The sequence below is a fragment of the Triturus cristatus genome, chromosome 11 (genome assembly GCF_964204655.1).
Source record: "Triturus cristatus chromosome 11, aTriCri1.1, whole genome shotgun sequence".
NCBI lineage: Eukaryota > Metazoa > Chordata > Amphibia > Caudata > Salamandridae > Triturus > Triturus cristatus.
Window position 1 is genome coordinate 156944032 of NC_140594.1, and position 19746 is coordinate 156963777.

At 52.1% G+C, this 19746-nt stretch overlaps 1 protein-coding gene across 4 annotated transcripts in view; it reads left to right on the plus strand.

The window, feature by feature from the left end:
• The window catches only part of ZCCHC8 (zinc finger CCHC-type containing 8), a 399429-nt gene that overhangs the window by 35596 nt on the left and 344087 nt on the right, over positions 1–19746 (plus strand). For all 4 annotated transcript variants that reach the window (XM_085635064.1, XM_085635063.1, XM_085635065.1 and 1 more), the window contains exon 4: positions 18089–18194. In XM_085635064.1, coding sequence (XP_085491190.1) covers positions 18089–18194 — 106 coding nt within the window. The remainder of the gene's footprint in view (positions 1–18088; positions 18195–19746) is intronic.

The following is a 19746-nucleotide window of genomic DNA, read 5'->3' on the forward strand; positions in this document are numbered from 1 at the left end:
TCACAAAATGGATGCTGCTGCCACAGACACGAGTCTGACCCCCTGCTGCTGGGAGTGATCCTGGCAAGGGAGGCTTGGACAATAGGTTTCCTGCTTGGGGAGGTGCTAGCACCTCCCCAGACAGACTTTAGTGTATTGGGGCAGGGTGGGCTGAAAGGAATGAGACATGCCTGGGGCACACAAGGTGTTCCTTGCATAGTCCAGTTCAAACCGGCGCTGGGGCACTCCAGCCCCAGCTCTGGCGCGAAACTGGACAAAGGGAAGTGGGTGTAACCACCCCCTCCCAGGTCCCACCCATAAGGCGTGACCTAGCAGGTATCCCAGCCCCCCAGATTAGTATAAGAGTGGGAGTTGGGCCTCAAGACTTTAGATTATCCTGAACCTGCAAAACTGAACAGAAACTCTGGACCTTCGACATTCGACGAAAGAAGAAGACTGAAGAATCTCCCTTGTAGCCAAGGAGTGGCTACCCTGTGCAAACAGGCACCATCAAGAGACTACCCTTTGCTTTGCGACCGTTCTACGAGGAACCGACTGCAGAGCCCGACCAGAGCCTTGATTTCCAGACTTCTCCGACCCTCATCCACATCTGCAGCAGAGCTGAGATCCGTGGAGGCGACGAGCGACGTGGGACCGGCTATCTGGGAAAAGTGGCTAGTAACTTACAGCGCAGCTTCTGAGGTACCCTCGAAGTTGTGCACCGGGGATTGAGAAGCCCCAACCCCAAGCACCATCTGCACCGAAGACCAGCCCCCCACACTCCACGAGTCCTGCGTGGGGCCCTTCAGCATTTTCCTGCTTGCCGCGTCTGTCCGGTTGCTTGCCCGCTGGCTAGTGGCCTTTGTGACGACGCTCCCTGAAATCTTCTGCGCTGGTTTGGCTCCTCCAGACTGGCTCCCGCTTCTCTGCAAAGAAGAAGCACCCCAGACCTTCCTGGTCTGCACCAGAAGCAAGTCCTTTGTTCTTCGTGGGTTCCGCTTGCCAAGGCTTGGTGAGTCCTAGTCCAACTTCGCCGCCGCCGACAGCAAGAGCCTTCGTGGGACAGCTCGCCTCCTGGTCCTGGTCGTCCTCGACGCTTCCTGGTCCTCCTGGCTGCAGCGACAAGCTTCACCTTCACCTGCAACTCTTCACGACATCGCCTGGTTCCTTCCTGGTTCCACGTGGTCACTGGCTAGTGACCTTGACTCTGTCCCTTCTGCTTGCAGGTTTCTTCTCTTCTTGATCCCAGCCTTGGGATCCACCGGACACTCTTCACTGACTGCCTGTCAGCATCTTTCTTCAGGCATCCATAGGAGTCGACGACGAAAACGACGCATCTTCACCCCTATGCACCCGCAGCCTGTGGGCTAGGTAACTTGGGTACTCCGGTGCTCATCAGGATAGTGACTATCCTAGTGTCTAGTTTTCAAGTCTCAACTTCCTAGCTACTCCGGAAGTGTCCTAAATCTACCGTTTTCTAAACTGTACTATTGCTATTGACTTTTACGCATTACGCGTGAGTGTTTCCACTCTGCACACGAATCCCGTGGGCCTCCCACTTCCTAACTAACGCTAGTGTAGTGTAGCCCCAGCGATTCCCTAGGCCTATTCTATTTCCGTGACAGTGGTTCTTATACCACTTACTTAGTATATGGTTTGCGTGGCCCCTAGGGCCTAACTGTATTACTTACCTGTGTGACTTACTGTATGCATTAATAAGACTGTGTTGTACTTACCTCTAAGCTCATAAAGAGTGCTGAGGGTTTGCTTAGAATAAATACACTTTATTTTATATATATATCTGTTGTGGTGTCCTTTCATTTGGTATTCAAGGGATTATATATGGTATCACAGCTGGCTTCACATGCCATTCAGAGTTTAGCCTAAGACTGCTCTTGTCCATGCTACCACTAGGATAGCTGGTCTATAAGGTTGACTTTACAACCAATCACCATAAGGGTATTTGGACTGATATAAGGTGTACACTAGAACTAGTGACATCATACATCAGGCCAACTTCTCACATCGCCCATGAGGCCTGTGGTGGTGGTTTCAAGCTGTTGCACTTTCTCTCGATAATTGGCGAGGTCGGCCCTGATGAGCGTCCTCTCCGAGGAGAGAGTGTCTATAGACGTGCGAATGCCCGTAATGGCTGCCATGAGGTCCTTCATAGTGGGCTCAGGGGGCGTTTGATCTGCGCCACTCTTGGGCATGTCTCCCTGCGCCCTCTTGTCGGGCAGGTCCGACTTTGTGCAGGCATAGCGATCCAGTTTGCTTTGCTGAGATGGCCTGGCCCCCTTAGCTCCAGACATCTCGCTGCCCCCAGCCAGTCCAGCGGCGTCGCTAGAGGAGAGCGAGCGCGGTCGAGATCTCAACGTGGGAATGGCGTCTGAAAAGAAGGGGCGTCCGTAAATTATCTCTGCCGCACACCCCCGGCCAGGAGAGGTCCACGTTGTGGCCGCCTACACTTGTAGGAGGTCGTAAAGGGTCCCGCCAGTTGCAAGGAAGCTCGCCCACCCCCGATTCACCATGCACTCACTGCGTGAACCTGAGGGCCAGCAGGGGGTCACAGCGCGCCGGGCCGCCAGGGCCCCAGGGAGCAATGTCAGTCAAGGTCCGGGAACAGGCCACTCTCAGCGCCGAGTTCAAAGACGCGCCTCAGATAGCTCCCGTATGGGGCACATAGGCACTCCGCCACAGGCAGCCGGGCACACAGGAGGGAGCGCCCCAGTCCGCAGTCCCCCCGCAGTCACACTCCCACGCTGTACCTTGGAGCAGGGAACTTCGCTCTCCGCACTCGGGGCACACTCCACTCCGGCGACCCCCGGCAGTCCTCAGCGCTCGAAACGGATGGCGAGGGAAGAAGTCACCTCCTCAATGGCGCTGGCGGAGTCTCCTCAGCAAGGCTCGTCTCCTTTGATATGCCCCCAGGGGGTGCCTCGGGGGGGGGGGGGGGGGGAACAGCGCCAAGGAGCAGTGCAGCGCGCACCCTCGAGAGGAGATCCGATGAGTTGGCGCCAAAGCGCTGCCGTCACTCGATCGCCGCCTCGGCCGCTTCCGGTGAGCCGCGGCCGGACGTATAGTCACGCAATGCCGGCGTCTGGGCCACCTCAGTCCCCGGTCGCGGGAGTGTCACAGGGCCCCAAGCAGCGGAAGCTGTAGCGTCGGGACGGAGGCAGCGCCGGGGCTCCACCAAGCAGCGGCAGGGATCGCCAGTCCTGGAGCGTTGGTTCCCGGTGCAGGATGTCAGGATAGATGACAGGATGGTGTAGTGAGAGGAGGTTTACGGCGGAGCCGAGGCACTAAGCGTCCATCTTGCCTCTCAAGCACATTATTGAGATGAATTACATTCGAGAAAAGCCGACTGGAACTCACGAGGCACAGGTGGGATGAATACGACATATGTTTACAGAAATACACGACGCATTCAAAACCTTCATGCGGGTAATAGGTTGAACCATTTGCCCCACACCTTGCCAAATAGTTCGGGGCCTCAGAGGGTCTTCTTCTGGGCCCCACCCCAGTCCACTTCCCGCCTCCATTTCCTCACAGTAGGTGACTTGGCCTGGTACCAAAGCGCCGCTATATCCGGCTTCGCCAACGCCGTTCCCAGGAATCGCTTATCGGCCCTGGATCCATCGAGGCCATCAAACACCCCCAAGAGCAAGCGTAATGGGTTCGTGGGAAACCTCCCACCCAAGGGCTCGTGTGAGCTCAAGCTCCACCCCTCTCCAAAATGGCGCCAGAGCAGTACACTGCCAAACCACGTGGTAAAAATCTGCGGGAGCGTGAGTGCAATGCGTGCAAGCCGGGGAGGGTCGCATGTGGGCGCTATGCAGACGTGCTGGAATAAGGTATGCCGTATGGAGGTAGTAGAGTTGGACGAGACGCAACTTGGAGGAGGTTGTCAAGGTCTTGGGGGCCATAAGGGTGTCTCTCCAATCCGCCTCCTCTAAGGGGCCCAACCACCCCTCCCAGCGGACTCTGAGCCAATCAAGGGACGCGGGCCATTGTTCACCAGGGATCGGTAAATCCGTGACACCTTCCCGCTGCTTAGGTGTGAGAGTGCCATCTTTCTTGCATGGTATGCCCCCATATTTTGCTGAATGTACTTTTGACTGTGTGTGCCCTGGACCCCTGCCCATCAGGTGCCCAGGGCCTATGTTCCTTCCCTAAAACGCACAAAACCCTGGCCACATGTCAGCCCCTGGTAAATGGTACCCAGGGCCTTGTGACCAGGGAAGGCCTCTAAGGGCTCCAGCACTCATTGTGCCACCCTTAGAGGCCCTGTACCCTTACACACACATTGCCTTTGCAGGCTGGGTGTCTGGGTGCAAGACAAAACAAAGTCGACATGGCACACATCCCTGTGTGCCGTGCCCATCACCTACACTGCCATGGCATACCTCAGCCACCCCTCTAGCTGGGTGCCTTATGCCAATGGTGTGGGAGCAGGAGCCCTGTGCCCCTACAGTACCCAGGTCCATTCCTGAGCACTGCAAGTGCAGTGCTGCCATTTAAGAGTACATGGTGCTGAGAGCTCGTCAAACACTAACTCCACAGCACCGTAATGGCAACACTGAAGACTGGGAAGTTTGGTATCAAACTTCTCAGCACATTAAATCCACACTGATGCCAGTGTGGGATTTAATGTACCAAGCACCCCAGAGGGCATCTTAGAGATGCCCCTTAAACCTAACCTACAATCCACGTCTGCTCTGAGGCTGCCTAGGCTGCCACACAGCAGACATGTTGCTGGACCCCTGGGTGGGAGAGCCCCTGCTCTCCTGTGCCTGCAACAATGCATATCCTGGGCGAGGTGCTAGATCTCCTCCCCCAGGATGGGCAGGGGGAAGCTTTAAAGGCATGCCGCCTTTGTGAGCTTCCCCAGGCCACTGGAACCCACCACTCTGGCGGGAAGCTTGGCCGGAAACCCCAAATATGGACAGGGGATGTACCAGCCTGCCAACCCCACCCCTCAGGTGGGGGAGGCGAGGTGAAGCACATCTCCGGGCTCTCGCCATCTTGAAGATGGGAAGCCCTACCCTATCGGGGCTACTGCCCCCCTCCCACGGTAGAGAGGCAGGATAGGGGGTGTACCCACCCCAGGACAGGGACCCATTGGTCCCTGCCCTTCACCTACCTGTAACACCCTTAAATCTAGTATTTAGGGGCACCCTGAACCTTCCTTCCACAGATTCCAGATTCCGAAATACAAAGAAGAGCAAGAAGAAAGAAGACCTGCAGCTGCTAAGAAGAGGAAGACACCAAGTGCTTTGGCCCCAGCCCTACCGGCCTGTCGACCCTCGAACCTGCTCCAACCCGGCATCTCTTGTGGCCAGCAACCTCACAAACCCCGGGGGACCTGGCTACCTTTTGGCTCCAAGCCCCTGGGACTCCCATGAGTAGAGGCTCTACTCAAAACCTACTTCTAATCCCTGGCAGCAGCCCGGAACCGCGAACCCAGCACACTCTGCACCAGCCAAGCCTGGCCAGTGCCGGAGTGAACAAAGACCACGAGGATGACCCCACGGCAACTGTGACCCCAAGTCCGGCACCCAAGGACCTCCCTCGACACTCCTGAAGAAGCCTGCAGCCTCAGAACAAGGTGCCCCCCCTACCGCGATCAACAGAGGATAAGATTTCCCGACACCAAAAGGCACCCCTGCACGCGGCGCCCCGCGGCCCCCTGTACCCAATCCCGGGGTACCTACCTATCCTCCAACTACCCAACTTACCTCTCGAAGTGGTGGTGGCACCTGAAGAATCCTCGTCCTCGAGCTTACAGTTTTTCTAAACCGGAGATTTCCTATTGAAATCAATTGAGCGTCCGAAGGCTCAAAAGCACCCTGCACCCAGCCGCCCGAGTGGCCCTGGCAGTGCAACCTCTACACCTCCCCACTTGCCCTGAGTAAGTGACCAGGAGCCCAGCTCCCACAGCCGCGTGGCTTGCTAGTCAGCAGCCACCAACCAAGGGCCCCCCCCCCTATCCCTCATAGGATAACATTGGGCCTAACTCTCTCTGCACCCGGCCGACCTAGAGTCGCTGAGGGTGAAACAACTGTACCTACCTGACCCTGTGGGACCCCTGAGTCTATGTCCAGAACCTCAACTCTGCCAGTCGAGTACTTGCCTTTAAACCGATAGCTCTATTTTCTTCATAGGGTAACATTGACTGGCCTTTTCCTGAAACTTCTTCCAAGTGTCGACTTTTCAAATCTTAAAATATTCACCAAAAATCAGCCGAGTAACGAAAATACTCACCTGCTCTTAGGTGAGCTCCCAGTGCTGGATCTTTGTGCCCAGCACTGACTCTGAAAAATACTTACAACTGTACTTACCAGTAACCCAATTTTCTCCCATAGGAAATCATTGACTGTTTTTCTGTGAAATTTCTTCTAAGTGTCAATTTCTGCAATGTTTAAATATTATAATATCTGAAAACGTAATTACTTACCTGTTTTGGATAAAGGTCCCAGTACTGAGTCTAGGCACCCAGTACTGGATTACAAAAGTAACGAGAACATACTGTACCTGCAACTTGAATTTTGTTCCATAGGGAATCATTGACTGTTTTCTTTGAAATATTTTGTAAGTGTCAACTTTTAAAATAGCTAAATATTGTTTAAAAATCATCACAGTAATTAAGTCGACTTTCATCACTTGATTCCAAGTACTGACCCAGGACTGAATCTAGGATCCAGTCCTGGAATTCCAAAAGTAATCCTAAAAGAAATTTCCATTGAGCTCAATGCATTGTTGTGTTTAAAATAGTGTTGCCTATTGCAACCACTTGTAACTGTTTACAAAAATCAGTTGCATATTGTAAAAGTATTTATATAAAGCATCTCATTCTGGGGAAGTAAATTTTAATGCCAAGTGTTGGTTCTTAAATAAAACAAGCATATATTTTTTTTATATATAAACCATTGGCCTAGAGTTCAATTGAGTGTGTGAGACCATTTGCTGACTGAGTGTGTACAACAAATGCTTTACACTGTCCTCTGATACTGCCTTACTGCTCGATCAAGCTACTACTTTAGAGAGTAAGGTTATATCTAACTTTAGCCTCTGTCAAACCCTGGGGGACTGTGGACTCTGTATACACTGTACCTATTAGGGAACAGTATATACAGAGCCACTTTCTCACACTAGGTTCCCCATCATCACCTGGGCCGCCAAGGGGCTAAATTCCTGGAGAGAGGTGGGAGACGGAATGTGTGTGTGGAGTGCATGCCTGAGTTGTAAGTACCTGTAAAATTGCGAGGGAAGGAGGGAATGGTGTTTTTGTAGGTCTGCAAAAGATCTGATATGGTCCCCCACCCAGATGTCTCAGAGTAACGAGATCCCAACGACGGAAGTCCTGGAGGGATGAAACCTAGCGCAGCCAGGTTCCACTCCACAGGGGTGTCTGTTTGGTGAGTTTCCGGTCCCATCTTGCATGTTGGAGGGCTGTACGCCATGCCATAAGCACAGTCCTAGTGATTGGGGGCAGAGCCTGCCGCACGGGGTTTCCGTACAGGTACGCTTGGATCTGCACAAAGTCCATTGCCCTGAGTTCCACCCGGTACGCTGGATCGGACCAGCTGCCCGCCAACCAGTTGTGGATTACGTCGAGCCTCGTGGCCAGGTAGTAGAGGCGGAGATTAGTCCCCTCCATGCCCCCGTCAAAGGGGGGAATGCAGGAATGTGCTAGAGATATTCGTGGCCTCCCGTTACCCCATAAAAACCGGGTGAAGATGCCATCTAATTCCCGAAACCAGTTGCCGGGAAGGTGGGTGGCAATATTTTGTAATATATAAAGGAAGCGGGGGAGGATCATCATTTTTAAAGAGGGCACTTCTGCCCAGGGGGTTGAGAGGGAGGGATTGCCATTTCCTGAGGTCCGCCTTGGCCCTCCGGATGAGTATCGTCTCAGATAGCTCGCCGTTAACGAGGACTCGTGCCTGGGCTTACAGTAAAGTACCCGAATAAGGCGACGGAAAGGGGGGGCGAAACCCATCTTCTCCAGAACGTCATCGAGATAACCCCCAGTCCACCGTATCAAATGCTTTTTCAAAATCTATGAAAAGCAGAGCCAGGTACGGGGTGAGGTGATGATGGTGGGCAAGGGCCAGGTGGAGGCGGCGTATGCAGTGTTGGGTTCCCCTGGCAGGCATGAATCCGCATTGGTCTGGATGGACCAAGTCTTGCAGGTGGGGACAGAGCCGTTGGGCCACCACAGTGGCGAAGATTTTGACCTCTGTATTGATGAGAGAGATAGGGCGATAGTCCGCACAGTCAAGGGAGGGTGGCTGTGTCTTTGGGATGACCACAATAGTGGCCAGATCAGTTTCGGGCAGGAAGGATCCTTCGTCTACCACGTGCTTGAACAGCTCCATTAAGTGGGGAACCAATTCATCACGATAGGTTGCGCAATACTCTTGGGGGTTACCTACGGGCCCGGGCGTCTTGCCGGAGTGCAACAGTGAGATGGCTCCATGTATCTCATCTGGGGTGAAAGGACGGTCCAAAGTCTGAGGCCGTCCGGGGAAGGCAGGGCAGGTGGGTTCCAGTCCCAGCCAACAGATCTGCCAGGAGGTCCGAGGAGGGTGGGCTGCATAGAGGGACGCGTAATATCTTGCAAAAGTTTGGGCAATGGCATGGGATGTCACGTGGTGAGGCCCGGTTTCATCCCGAATCTCGGGGATGATGCGGTTAGCCTTGGGATAAGACTCTAAGTTATGAAGCAATTTGCCATTTTTGTCGCCCCAGCCATAGACTCGTACCACCGAGGATCGCCAGAGCATTTTAGCGGTTCTAGCGAGGTCTGGCGGTTCTCATCGCGGATCAGTGAAAGCTGCCGAGTGGAGTCGTCGCTGTCGCCTGTAGTTTGGACTCCCTCCATCTGCGCTGCCTGGGCTTCCAGCTGCACGAGCTGAGCAGATTGCTCCATGCGTTTCACGTGTACCAAGCCTCTGGCCACACCCCGTGACCACAGCCTTGCTGGCCTCCCATAGTGTTCCCAGCGAAGGAACCAAACCCACATTGGCTGAGAAAGTCGCAGTTCCCGTCCGAGGGACTCGACAAATGTGGCATCCTGCAGGAACCAAGCGTTCATTCGCCACGTCGCACGGATGCCAGCAGGGGAGGTCCCGAGACGGAGGGAGATGGGGGAGCGGTCCGAGATAGCCCTGGGCAGTATGGAGGCCCCAGACAGCAATTGACAGTCCGTCGCAGGCAGCAGGAACAGATAGACTTAATCATAGTATCGGCGTTGAGTCTGCACCTTCCTGGAGAAGTCCAGGAAAACCATAATTCTGGAGTTCTGATACTGCAGTGGACCAAGAGCCCTGGCCGCCCCCAGGATAGCGTCTCTGTCCCGGAAGTTGAAGATTCTCAGGATAATTGGTCGAGCAGTGGCTCCAGGTGGGTGGGCTTTGGAGCCAAAGAGCGGTGGGCTCGCTCCACGGGAAACCAGGGCGAAAGTCTCTTTGGGCATCCATGAGCGCACCCAGGTTTCTACAAATGTGTCTGCATGGCCCTGCTCCACTCCCTCATGAAACCCCAGAAGGCGTAGGTTGTTTCTCCGTGCCCTATTTTCGGCATCTTTGGCCCTTTGATGGAGTTCCGAGGTCTGAGTCTGGAGGCGGGCCACCTGGGTTTTGAGCTGGCCGATGTCTTTGGCGATGCGTGCCGTAGCGTTGCGCAGGTCTTGGCGGATGAGAGCCACCGCCACCCTCACCTCGCCAATCTTGTTCTACGCCGAGGATTGCGACGTGCTGATCGCCTGAAGGATGGTGGATAGCTCCAGGGCCCAGGGTCAGAGGAGGGAAAAGACGGGGCAACAATGAAGGGGGGGGGGGAAGGGCCGGCACTAGGTCACCTCCGTGCCTCCCACCACCCGATATAGTGGCCGGTCTACAACCCTTCAATGGCAGGCTGAATCTGTGAGGCTTTACGTGTGGCAACGTTGACAGCAAAGGGAGCAGGCAGCAGAGATCGCGAGGAGCAGTCCTGAAAGGGGCCCTGGAAAGAACCGGGCCCCGGGCCGGGGTCAGACAACCAGCCTGGGGGCCTCAAGTGCAGAGCCGATCTGGGGTGAAAGCTGCAAGAGCCAAGGCGGCGCACCGGAGGAATGGGTGGTGGAGGTCCCCTCCGGCAACCCCGCTGCTCGATTGGTGCAGCAGAGACTCCCCACTGGGCAGGATGACTCTTTACCCCCTCGCCGCCGTCCGCACACAACACTGTGCTCCCTGGAGGGTGGAAGGTAGGCCCCAGCCCGGATGATGCTTGGGCTATCGGGCGCAAGGACTGCAGCAGGGAAGCCGGCCTCCAGGCGGGGACCCCCAAGGACCACGCGGCCAACCACAGCACGATCGCGGTCCGACTCTGGGGAGGGAGACCCCCCACCGCCCGCTGCTCTGTGGTGCAGCCGAACCACTACTGCCCCCCCCCCCCCTCCTCCTCAGGCAGGATTGCACATTGCTGCCCAGCGACTCCCCTCACTGCACTCACCGGAGGGGGGGGGGTGCGAAGATCAAAGGCCATCTGAGTTGGCACGTGGGCTGCGGCCGCCGGACCCAGCAGCGGAGGCCCCCAGAGCCCACGGGTGTGTCCAGGCCTGGGGACATCGTAGGAGCCGCCCTCTGTCTGAACCGGCAGACTATCTCGGGCTCCCGCAGCACGGGCCTCCGGTCAAGCCCGGCACCGCCAGATCGCCAAATCCCCGGCAGGGAGGCAAGGGGCAGCGCCGGAAGGAGGCTGCAGGCCGAGCCGCACCGTCCGGTGTCCCACTCCAGGACGCTCTCACCAGATCTCTCAGTCTCCTCCCCACGCGGGTGAGGGGCTCTGTGGAGGTGCAGCGGTGCCCTTTACACCTACGATGATCAGCTCCGGTGGCGGGCTGCCCCTCAAGGCCCGGCAACACAGGGAGCGAGCGCTGCCATTATGGGTGAGGCGAGACTGGAGAGCAGGCCACAAGATGTCGGAGCGGGCCGATCACCACAGATGACTGCTCAAACGGGTAAGGCAAGCTGCCAGGAATTGATGGGTGCATATCTAGGAGTCAGAAGGCTGCAGATGTCGGCGGATCGTGGCACGGATGACGGAGGGGTCCAGAGCACTCCTAGAATGCGACCGCCATCTTGAAGTGCCAAGCCACGCCCTCTACTGGGGTAAATTCAAACACTTACATTTATGGAAAAGAGAACAACAAAAGACAGTCTGTTTCCAATATAGGCTAGTCAGACACAAAAGAAGTCAGTGCTACAGCTTACGAGACCTCGCAGACATGAGACACTCCAAGGCTGTGTCCTTGGGACTAAAACAAGACGCTGGGCCACGAGACGCGCTCTGGGGAGGGGTTGTTAACTAAGAGGGGGGGCAGGAGGTGAGCCTGCGAGTGGTGCGTGCGGCAAAGGAAAGCCATAAAGGCAAGCCAGATGGCACCTGATCGGGTGCTGAAAGCTGGCGGCTGCGCTCGTAACAGCCAGCAGAAGCGCGTGGCAGCACTTTTAAAAGCCACTTACTAAATGTCTCGCAGGGCACCGCATGCGCTAGCTCAGACGAGACCTAAAAATCGGCGGATTAACCAAAGCTTATTTACTTGTTTGCAGGATATGTCCCAGTGCTGAATCTAGGTATCCAGCACTGAGTTAGAAAAGTAACGTAAAAAGTAGCTTACCTGTAATTTACTGAAAAAGCCTATTCATTTCAATGTACTGCATTTGCTAAGTGTTGCAACCTATTGCATCCCCTGTAAATCAAGCAAAGTATAAGTTCTATTGCATTTTCAAACTGTTCTACATTCAGAAACTTATTACTATAAAGTATTGCTTACCTGTGCCACGCTTGCTAGGTTCTAAAAATAAAACAGTATATTTTTTTTATACAAATACATTTGGCCTAGAGTTCAGTTCTTGTGTGTAAATTCAATTGCTGACTGAGTGTACATCAAATGCTTAACACTGTCCTCTGATATTGCCTTACTGCTCGACCACTCTACCACAAATGGAGAGTAAGGTTCTATCTAACTTAAACCTCTGCCTACCTCTGGGGTCACCTGGACTCGATACCTCATTTTGGTGTAGTGTGTGTATATATAGAGCCAGTTTCCTACAACTCGGGGCCCTCAACAGGTTAATCAAAAGGCAGAAGGTTTAGAAGATAACTCTGCAGGAGGATATCCCGCATATTTGAAATTGGATTACATGGCAACCATAGACCACCGAGATGCATACTTCCACTTGCTTATGAACAGGCAAAAATTCCTTCCTGCAATTTGTCATAGACCATGTGCATTACCAGTTAAATGTTCGCTTTTGGGATCAAATCGGCACTAAGGGATCCATGTTCACCATTACGGAAACGATTAGATGGTTAAGGCAAAGTTGTTCAAACCATTCCAGGACAGCATAAGGCCATTAATCAGAACATTATACAACTTGGTTTTCATAAACCAGAAAGAAGTCATTGCTCGTACTGTGAGGAGACATTCCAAGTGGACACTGAACTCCAAGGAAGGGAAATCATTCCCTGTAGAGAAGGGAATCCTGAAATTTATAGAGCACAATCGCCTATAGCAGAAGAGGCAACCTTTGATGGTGGGGAAGCTGATGGACGCGATGGCCTTATGTAGACGACTCATACCAAATGCCAGACTACACATGAGTCGCTGCAGAGACAATGGTCCCAGGCAACAGGGAAGATCTAATGGTTGTTATAGATGGAGTACACAAGTTAATAAAGTGGTGGAATGCAAGGAGAATCACAGCAGGCCGACATATTAAACACCTAACTCCCTTTGTTACAATAACCGCTGATGCATCCCACACAGGATGAGGAGCCGACATAGGGGGGGGAGGGGGGGGGGGGGGGGGCAAACCAAGAAATTTAAAATGGCATAACTTTCCATCCAGATACCCAAGCCACCATTTGCTGGTGAATACCGTGTCAGTAATATGGTAAGGGGAATGTGCTTATCCTCCGCCCCTTCCCCCCCCGCCCAATTATTCCGTTGATGATCGAGAAATACTAGTAAGCACTAATTACCCTAATCCTCAATGCACACCAGTGGTCCAGCCAAATCCATAGTTCTCCACCCTAGTGCAGTTAGCAGAGGACTGGGTCATGTCACTGCTAGCCCAGCAAGGCATACTTACCATGCACAAGTGTCTGATTTTTCATCCAGAAGCAAAAGCACTACACTTCGAAGCATGGCTCCTAAGGACTCCCAAGAACTGGGTCGTTTTGAGCTACCACATAGAACTATGGCAGTACTTAAAGAGGAGACTGACAAAGTGGAAGTGCTACACTCTAAATGGAACTGATTTAGATACTGGTGCTCACCAGAAGTAGATTCCCAGACCAATACGGAGGATGGCACTACCTTGAAATATCTAACTTACCTTACTGGATTGGTGGGTGGGGGCTCTCAAGTGACTCTCTTAAAATTCATTAAACGGGTATTGTGGCATACACAAAGAGTAATAGGAAGATTGTTTCAAAACACTAGTTATCAAAAGATTCCTAGAAGAGGCAAAATGACTGGCGCCGCAGAGAACAGCTCACACACCAATGTGGAACCTGCAACTTATGCTAACGCAGTTCATGAAGCCACCCTTTCAACCTATGCGCAGCTCTGGACTACAATTACATACACTAAAGACGGGCTTCCTAGGGCCCCTCGCATCCTTATGCCGGATGACATAGTGTAGAAACCCTACCTTTAAATCCATAAGGATCAAATAGAGCTGATAACCGACTTCTTAGCCAAGGTGGTCTCACACTGCCACATCAGTCGTGCTGTAAACTGCCAGCTTTTTTCCAGGACCCTAAATTGCAGGCAGAATGCCCTCTCCGCGTACTCCTTATCAGGAGGTTGGTGATGTATTATATAAAGGAAACCAAATAAATCAGAAAAGTCAACAAGGAGTTTTTCTCTTGCCCGACAACCAGGGTGTCACCAGTTTCCAAGGGTATTATCATATAATTCAAGTGCTCCCAAAATGCCACATGGCAGTGGGGGGTGACGATAGAAGAGGGAGGAAGAGTGCACTCCACATGGAAGAAGCGACCCTCTCTGCATGGCAGCTATAATGTCCTCCATGCATGCCTTCACTAAACACTGTGGTGTGAACATACAAGCTAACATGGAATCGCAGGCGAGACAAAGTACTCCAGTACTGGTTTGTAAATAAAAAGCCTTTTTCTACCCAACTTTCCGTGAGAGAGGGACTGCTGCTACACAATTTATGCACAGCATGTGACTTGAGATTGATTCACGCTGCAAAGCAAACTCTTATCTGTAGTAGTTGTGCATCTGATGTCAGTATAGGAGGGACCAAATGGTCGTCAACAGCTCCCACTCAAAAAATGAAATGGTAACAGATAATTGTGGACCAATTCACTAGATGGCAAACTAATGCACAGCATGTGAATCCAGAATGCTTTAGTTGCAAAACTGTCAAGATTAGTGACCAATTCATTACTTGTTCCCCGAGAACATGTCCTTCTGCTGCAGAGCAGATTGTCACATCGCCTCAAATGCATCGTGTGCACATTGTGAGCAGGCTTATTGTGTTCAGTCTAAAATCTTTCGCTCTGTATTTGGATGCACCAGAAACTGGTGGTGTTAAGTTGATGGATGCTGAAGACTGTAGTTGGTTTAACAAGCATGTATTTGGAAATGTCCTTAGTACTCCTCAATCTTAAACATTTAGGTGCCAATTCCGATCCGGTAAAAACCGGGTACGAACCGTCGGACGGAGCCTTTTCTCCGTCCGACTCGTACCCGGTGCGAAATCCATCCGAAAATGCAAGTACGATTCATACGGAAACACCATTTCCGTACGATTCGAACAAAACACCGACCGAACAGAAACTAAACACAATTCCGATCCTGAAAGGAGCCGACGTGACGTCGGTACGCATCCAGCCTACGTTTCACGAACCAGGAAGTACGATTCGAACCGACGTCATCCCGCACGGAAAATATTTACCGGCTGCCAAAAACTGCCGGGAAATCAGGACGACACACGCAAGGAGCAGCTGGACGCGACGAACAGACATGGACCCGAACCTACGTGCCATCCCTGCCCTCCTAGCAGTCCACCTGGCGTACAGGAACCGACGCAGACGCCGCAGAAGGTCAGCACAACAACCAGGGGCAAAGGGGGGGGCAGGGGCAGGACACACAACACCAACACATGGTACCAAATCACACATGGCCTGGACATACCTGACCATCAGGGCCTGGTCACTTCCAGGGGGTGGGGGCAAGGCCAGCAACGCAAGCGTCCGCCACAACGGAAGTGGATGGTCACGCGAACCGGTACGTACCCTACCCAGGCCGCAAGAGCGTGGGTACGGAACGTACCACGCGTCCCCCTACGTCACTCCAACAATAGCGGTACGGCCCGTACCCACGTCAGAAAGGCCTTGGTACAGCTCGTACCAGCATTGCTGGGGTCATGTAGGGGTACGCGTGGTACGACCCGTAGCCACGCCCCCAAGGCCTGTGTACGGTGCGGACCCCACGGCCCGCAACAATGGTGGGACGCACCGTACCCACACACCAAAGGCATGGGTACGGCCCGTACCCAGGCACGCAGAGCGTGGGCAGGGGTATGTACGGACCGTACCCCCACCCGTGGAAGTACGGCCCGTACCCCCACCCGTGCATGTACGCCCCGAACCCCCACTCGTGTATGTACGCCCCGAACCCCCACCCGTGTATGTACGCCCCGAACCGCCACCCGTGTATGTACGCACCCAAGCGCCACCCGTGTATGTACGCCCCGAACCCCCACCCCACCCTGGTATGTACGCCCCGAACCCCCAGCCGTGTATGTACGCACCAAACCCCCACCCGTGTATGTACGCACCAAACCACCACACCAGCCGTGTATGTACGCACCAAACCCCCACCCCAGCCGTGTATGTACGCACCGAACCACCACCCGTGTATGTACGCACCGAACCACCACCCGTGTATGTACGCCCCCGAACCCCCACCCCAGCAGAGTATGTACGCCCCGAACCCCCACCCGTGTATGTACGGACCGAACCCCCACCCCAGCCGTGTATGTACGCACCAAACCACCACCCGTGTATGTACGCCCCCTAACCCCCCCCAGCCGTGTATGTACGCACCGAACCACCAGCCGTGTATGTACGCACCAAACCCCCACCCGTGTATGTACGCACCTAACACACACCCCAGCAGAGTATGTACGCCCCGAACCCCCACCCGTGTATGTACGGACCGAACCCCCACCCCAGCAGAGTATGTACGCCCCGAACCCCCACCCGTGTATGTACGGACCGAACCCCCACCCCAGCCGTGTATGTACGCACCAAACCACCACCCGTGTATGTACGCCCCCGAACCCCCCCCCAGCCGTGTATGTACGCACCGAACCACCAGCCGTGTATGTACGCACCAAACCCCCACCCCAGCCGTGTATGTACATACACGGGTGGGTGTTTGGTGCGTACATACACGGCTGGTGGTTCGGTGCGTACATACACGGCTGGGGGGGGTTCGGGGGCGTACATACACGGCTGGTGGTTCGGTGCGTACATACACGGCTGGGGGGGGGTTCGGGGGCGTACATACACGGGTGGGTGTTTGGTGCGTACATACACGGCTGGTGGTTCGGTGCGTACATACACGGCTGGGGGGGGGTTCGGGGGCGTACATACACGGGTGGGTGTTTGGTGCGTACATACACGGCTGGTGGTTCGGTGCGTACATACACGGCTGGGGGGGGGTTCGGGGGCGTACATACACGGCTGGTGGTTCGGTGCGTACATACACGGCTGGGGGGGGGGTTCGGGGGCGTACATACATGGGTGGGTGTTTGGTGCGTACATACACGGCTGGTGGTTCGGTGCGTACATACACGGCTGGGGTGGGGGTTTGGTGCGTACATACACGGCTGGTGGTTCGGTGCGTACATACAGGGCTGGGGGGGGGGTTTGGTGCGTACATACACGGCTGGTGGTTCGGTGCGTACATACACGGGTGGGGGTTCGGGGCGTACATACGCGGGCGGGGGGTGGTGGGGTGTTCGGCGCGTATGCGGGCACATGTCTCCATGGTTGCTATGGGAGTTCGGTTCGGACGGTGTTTTTTGCGTACGGTTGTGAAATGGGGAGGACGGGAGGGATCGTACTTGCGCAGTCGGACTTTATTTTTCCGCACGGTGGGTTTCTCGCCCGGGGACGTGTCGGTGACTTTTCCCGACCCGAGGACGTGTGGGGAAATCTTCCCAATGCGATTCGTATGGACTTTTTTCCGTTCGAATCGTACTTGGCAGTTTGTACGCTACTTTGACGATTCGGACGGAAAAAAATCCGGATACGAGTCGGACGGGGAATTTTTTTACCGGATCGGAATTGGCACCTTAATTTGACAGCTGTTGACAACTTTTAAGTCTAGTAAGTCCATTTTGGTGACTTCTCTTTATTGCAGACCGGTTGGTAGGTGGGAGCGATTGGGAAAGGAAGTTCGGGATTGCGGGGGAAGTGAGGACCAATGACATTGAGAAGCTGGGCATGTGTAAAATATGATGTTGTAGATCTGCTCTATAGGAGTAAACAGATGAATATGAGAAGTAAGTCAGTAGGATGAAAGGAAAAATGGAATGCAAATCAAGTTGTTAAAAGGGGAGAAACTAATTAGATTTGGCATTGTAGTGGAACGGGGGTGGAGTTGATCAAGCGATTAGCAAACATGTTTAAGCCCTTTAATCAAGACCGTGTGTTTTACCTAGCCATTTCAGAGAGACAGCAACTTTGACACCTTCTTTTCTTGCCATTACTTAGCAGGTTTGAAGAACTTTTAACAGGGTTCCAGAAACCGGTCTGGTATTTTAAAGCATTGAGTGTTACCGTGCTGCTATCTTCAGCGTAAAATAAAACCATGGCAGTTTTCCAAAGGTGGAAGATGTCCTGAAAGTGTTTCCAGTTTGGGTGGAGTACTTTTTTTAAGGGCTCTCTAGAGGTTATCACATTTGGTATGGCTGCAAAAAATACCTTCACACATAATCTGCAAGCAATCTCGTTTTTTCTTTAACAGTATGTATTACTCATCCTTTAACTTTGTTTGTTTTTTCTTTTCCAGGCAATATCATACTGATATTGAGGACTTTGTCACAGATTTAGTTAATAAATATGTTCAACATGAGACATCGAAGCATGAGCAAACCTCCTTTAATGTTAAGCCTCAGGTATGAATTGTTACATGTATGTATTCTAATTAAAAATGTTTTAAGTTCCATCTAGTACTGAGTTGTATGACCACTAAGCACAGTGCAGTGTGTTAATTGTATTTAACTTGGATGTTTCCAACATGTCTGCCATTATCTGAACATTTGACAGACTTGCGTAAACCTGAACAAGCTGCCTTGGAGTAGAAGTGTTTAACAAAGGTCTGAGGGCTGAACACCTGTCAGTGTCGTAGGATTTACACTAGACGCACTTTCTTACAATAAATCCATGTGTACCACATTTACATCTTCATATTGTTACGCTACATCATCATAATGGATAATATTTGTCCTGATTTTTGTTCAACTTTATTTGGGATTAATTTGATGGTTAGTGTTGGATAAGGGATAACTAATAAATGTATTTCAAAATCGAATGCAAATATTTAAGGGTTAGACATGGGATTAGGGGTTGGGTGAACTGTAATTCTATTTGAATTACATTTAAGGGCACATTTTAGGGTTAGGATATTGACAAATTAAAATAAATATAATGGAAGATATTTGTGCACGGATAAGGTTAATTAACCTATATTAAAGAATAAGTAATAGGGCTGTATGTTTTTGGATCAAAATCTGCTTACAATATAAAGGTTAATGTATTGGTTGAATTGGGATAGTGGAAATTCCTTTTTAAATTCACCTTGTGGTTCTAGTGTTGTAGTGTAATTGATGTAGTGGCATTCACCCTGTTAGTAGTTACCTGTAACTGGGCACAGACTTTTGGCAACCTGAAAAAACCTGTTTGCTTTGTGGATGGCTATTATTTTTTGTTATTTATTTAGGATTTGGATCTCTAACGAGGTCACCAGAAAATGTACACAATTTCCAGTAGGACATCAAATCAATGCAAATAACAATTAATTTCCTAACCGAGCACGAGTTACTATTACCATCTCTACATTGGAAACTTGAAATCTGCTGGTCCAAAAAGGGGCATAGATGAGTGCAGAACCAAGATACCAAAATTTCATAAACTGTTCCAAACATTAGGACGCAAGTCTATAGAAATCATACCCACATTTTTCCTCTCTAAAATATTTTAGCCATTCTAAAATATCTTTGGGGAAAAATGTACACAATGTGTCCTTTTCATTAACTGGCTCAGATTTTAAAGTATGGGTTTTCACCACCAAACGTACATTATATTAAAAAAATTAAGGTTGGTGCAAAGCTGGGCTAGCAAGATATGCATGGTCCGTATCCTGGTTGTCCTTTCGGCAGCAATCACTCGTTCTTTGCTTTACCTCTGGGTTTCGCCATGTTTCTGTTATACAATTCAAAGGTAACCTCTTCATTCGTAATAACATCATGAAGCACCAGGCTCGATGATCAATGTTCCATAATAAATATTTTTGTGGAGTCCTCACCATACAAGAAGAGGTTATTACATCAAATCTACTCTTCGTACAAAATTCAGAAGCCCTGATAAAACTAGCCCTCCCAGACTCCTGTTTTAAGCTGACCAAGAGCAAACTGTTTCCGGGTTTAAGTTAAATTACTTCCAAAACAG